The 3,320-nt window shown below is 48.5% G+C and overlaps 1 protein-coding gene across 1 annotated transcript; it reads right to left on the bottom strand.

Moving 5' to 3' along the window:
* Positions 1–1,729: 1,729 nt before the first annotated feature.
* LOC311198586 (olfactory receptor 14A16-like) lies at positions 1,730–2,653 on the bottom strand (the record flags this gene model as incomplete). The annotated part of the gene is made up of 1 exon (XM_084272564.1): positions 1,730–2,653. The coding sequence occupies one exon, from the start codon at positions 2,651–2,653 to the stop codon at positions 1,730–1,732; it is 924 nt and encodes a 307-aa protein (XP_084128690.1).
* Between the last annotated feature and the right edge of the window lie 667 nt (positions 2,654–3,320).

Raw genomic sequence — 3,320 nt, 5'->3', positions numbered from 1 at the left:
TCAGCACTTTGCATTTCTGCTTCATCAGACCAAGCCAGGGTGTCCTCAGCATCAGAGCTGCCTGCGCTTTGCCTGGGTTTGTCCTCATGGCCTCCAGTTCTCTGCTCTAACGTGCCCATAGGGAGGCTTTGTCAGGAATGTCTCCCAGTGGGACCTGTTAGTGCTTCAAGGTACTTTGGACATTACTCCTGACTTGAACTTCTTGAGAGGTTTCTTCACTCTCCTTTTGGTATCTTGAGGTCTGTGGACTCTGAAGAAAAGACACCATGGGGCTCATTAACATCCAGAAATCCCTTACAACCATGGCTCTTCAACACACTTTAATTAAAAAAATTAAGACTTGTATGACTACTTGGAGAGGTTTTATTTGAGTGATGAAAATTTCAAATGAGTTTCACAATGAAGGGTTTTTTCATAGGAAAAACAGTTTCTGTCATATCTCAGATCATGGAAGAAAGTTCAGGAGCATGCTGCAATGGGGGCTGGTCCAGAGGTCTCCTAAGGAGATCTGGAAAGGCAGGAAAAGCAGTCTCTTCAGATCCAAGCCTGTCTGGAGAACCTTGCTCTTCCCCAAGCCCAGCAGTTCCCTCACTTGCCTCCTGGGACTCGCAACACTTTTCCTGGCATCATCTGTGCTCACAGGCACAGACAGATTTCTCTGACAACAAACAGCAGTTACACAGGACACAGTTTAATAACCATGAAATCTCTCTCCTCAGCTGCTGCTACGGCCAAGCAGCATGTGAAGGGGGTCAGCTTTCAGAGGAGATTCTCTCCAAGAACAGATTTAATCAGGTTCATAGAAAGGTCACTTATCAACACACTGACCTCCTGACACATCAGTTCATTAGACTGATGAAAGATGGGACATTTTATATCTCTCTGAATCTCAAAGCATGAACCAGAGACTGAGCAGCATGTGAACGATCAAAGAGGAGTAGAGGTGTAATGTAGTGAGGATACGTCCATCTAGTCTGCTGAAAAGCTGTCCTTAGGCATGGCCACATTATCAGAAGAGATGGAAACACCTGAATGATCAGGGAGATGAAAGAGACAAACTAGTGTTAAGACAGGTAGAGGGGAAGCTGAGTATTTCTTCTGCTGCCCTGAGAATCAATCCTGGCAATTCCCATTCTGTCCTGGTGGGAAAGCATTGCTGTTCCAGACAAGCGGAAGAGTGATTCAGGAGATGAAGAGGTGCTTGTATTTTTTTTTAAACTAAAAAAAAACCCAATAAACAAAGATGGTAAAATTGTGTCCCTTTGGAGGCAGACATGCTGCTAAGTGTGCATATATTGTCATTTCACAGTGTCTTGTGCAGAGAAGGCATAGAGATTCTGCGTAGGGAATAGGATGGATGTGCACCATGTAATTATAACAAAGACAATCTAAGAGAAAAAATATTATCATAACCTGCTTAATAGAGTCTGGTCCTAACGTGAGTTAAACGGTCAGTGACATGCAGAAAAAGGTGAGCAGTTCATTGCTACTTAGAAACACCCAGTCATCCGTTTCCACACGGCATCCTTGAGCGCCTGGTTCCTCATGCTGTAGATAAAGGGATGAACTGCTGGTGGAACAACTGAGTAAAGAAATATTACTACAAGGTCCACATATAGAGAAGAGATGGAGGGGGTTGGCAATCACACCAGTGCTGACAAACAAATAAAAATGTACTAAATAAAAAATAGTCATATGATATGCTGAAGAAGAAGATGTTTATTGCTGCTTAGAAACATCCAGTCCTCAGTTTCCACAGGGCATCCTTGAGCTCCTGGTTCCTCATGCTGTAGATAAGAGGATTCACTGCTGGTGGAACCACCGAGTAAAGAAATGCCACTACCAGGTCCAGAAATAGGGAGGAGATGGAGGGGGGCTTCAGGTAGGCAAAGAAAACAGTGCTGACAAACAGGGAGATGACGGCCAGGTGAGGGAGGCAGGTGGAAAAGGCTTTGTGCCGTCCCTGCTGCGAGGGGATCCTCAGCACAGCCCTGAAGATCTGCACATAGGACACCACAATGAACATAAAACAGCCAAAAGCAAAACAGACACTGACCACAATGAGTCCAATCTCCCTGAGGTAGGCATCTGAGCAGGAGAGCTTGAGGATCTGGGGGATTTCACAGAAGAACTGGTCCAGGGCATTGCCATGGCAGAGGGGAAGGGAAAATGTACTGACTGTGTGCAGCACAGCATGGAGAAACCCACTGGCCCAGGCAGCTGCTGCCATGTGGACACAAGCTCTGCTGCCCAGGAGGGTCCCGTAGTGCAGGGGGTGGCAGATGGCAACGTAGCGGTCATAGGCCATGACAGTGAGAAGAGACAACTCTGCACCAGCATAGAAGAAAACGAAGAAGACCTGTGCAGCACATCCCAAGAATGAGATTGCCCTGGTGTCCCACAAGGAATTGGCCATGGCTTTGGGACCAGTTGTAGAGATGTAGCCAAGATCAACCATGGAGAGGTTGAGGAGGAAGAAGTACATGGGGGTGTGGAGATGGTGGTCACAGGCTATGGTGATGATGATGAGGCCATTGCCCAGGAGAGCAGCCAGGTAGATGCCCAGGAAGAGGCAGAAGTGCAGGAGCTGCAGCTCCCGTGTGTCTGCAAAGGGCAGGAGGAGGAACTGGCTGATGGAGCTGCTGTTGGACATCTGCTGCTGTCAACTGTGGAGACCTGTCCAAGGAGGAAAAGGCAAAGTGAGAAGTCAGGGAACTCTTTTTTTACAAAAACCTCTTCCAATTCTAAGGGAATACACTCAGATTGACTCTCTGTATTCAGGAAGCCTTTTGTCAGGTCCCTTTTGCAGGTCTGCTTTGTGCTGGCTCCAGCATGCAACTGCTGGGAGGAGGGTCAGCTATGGGCTCTGGAGAACCCAGTCCTGCCTGGCAGCAGTCAGTAAATAGAAGGATGGCCTGATCTCAGACTAAATCCCCTGTGGATAGGAAGGAGCTGATGGGTGTTTCTTCTGTCAGAACTCCCTGACATTGCTGCTGCAGTGCCAGTGAAACCTTCCCCTGAGTGCAGAGTGGGAAGAGCTGCTGTGTCCATCAGCCCTGGTCTCAGCTGCCCTGTGCTGGACGCTCTGTGATCACACCCTGATGTTCCCTGTAGAAGAAACTGGACCCCACAGAGAGCTGAGGAATCCAGTGTTGCAGGGCAGAACTCCAGAGCCCTCCTGCTGTCTCATTCTACCCAAGGAGGATATCAGCTCCTCCTCCCAGTCAGGGACACACAGGGCTCAGTGCAGCTGCCCACACACAGGTGATGAGTGGCATTGCCACGGTCTCTGTGCCGAGATGTCTCCTGCATGGGGCTCC

Source organism: Gallinula chloropus (genome assembly GCF_964237585.1).
Source record: "Gallinula chloropus genome assembly, chromosome: 18".
Classification (NCBI taxonomy): domain Eukaryota; kingdom Metazoa; phylum Chordata; class Aves; order Gruiformes; family Rallidae; genus Gallinula; species Gallinula chloropus.
Note: the sequence above shows the minus strand (reverse complement) of the source record. Positions and strands in the feature narration are given on the sequence as shown.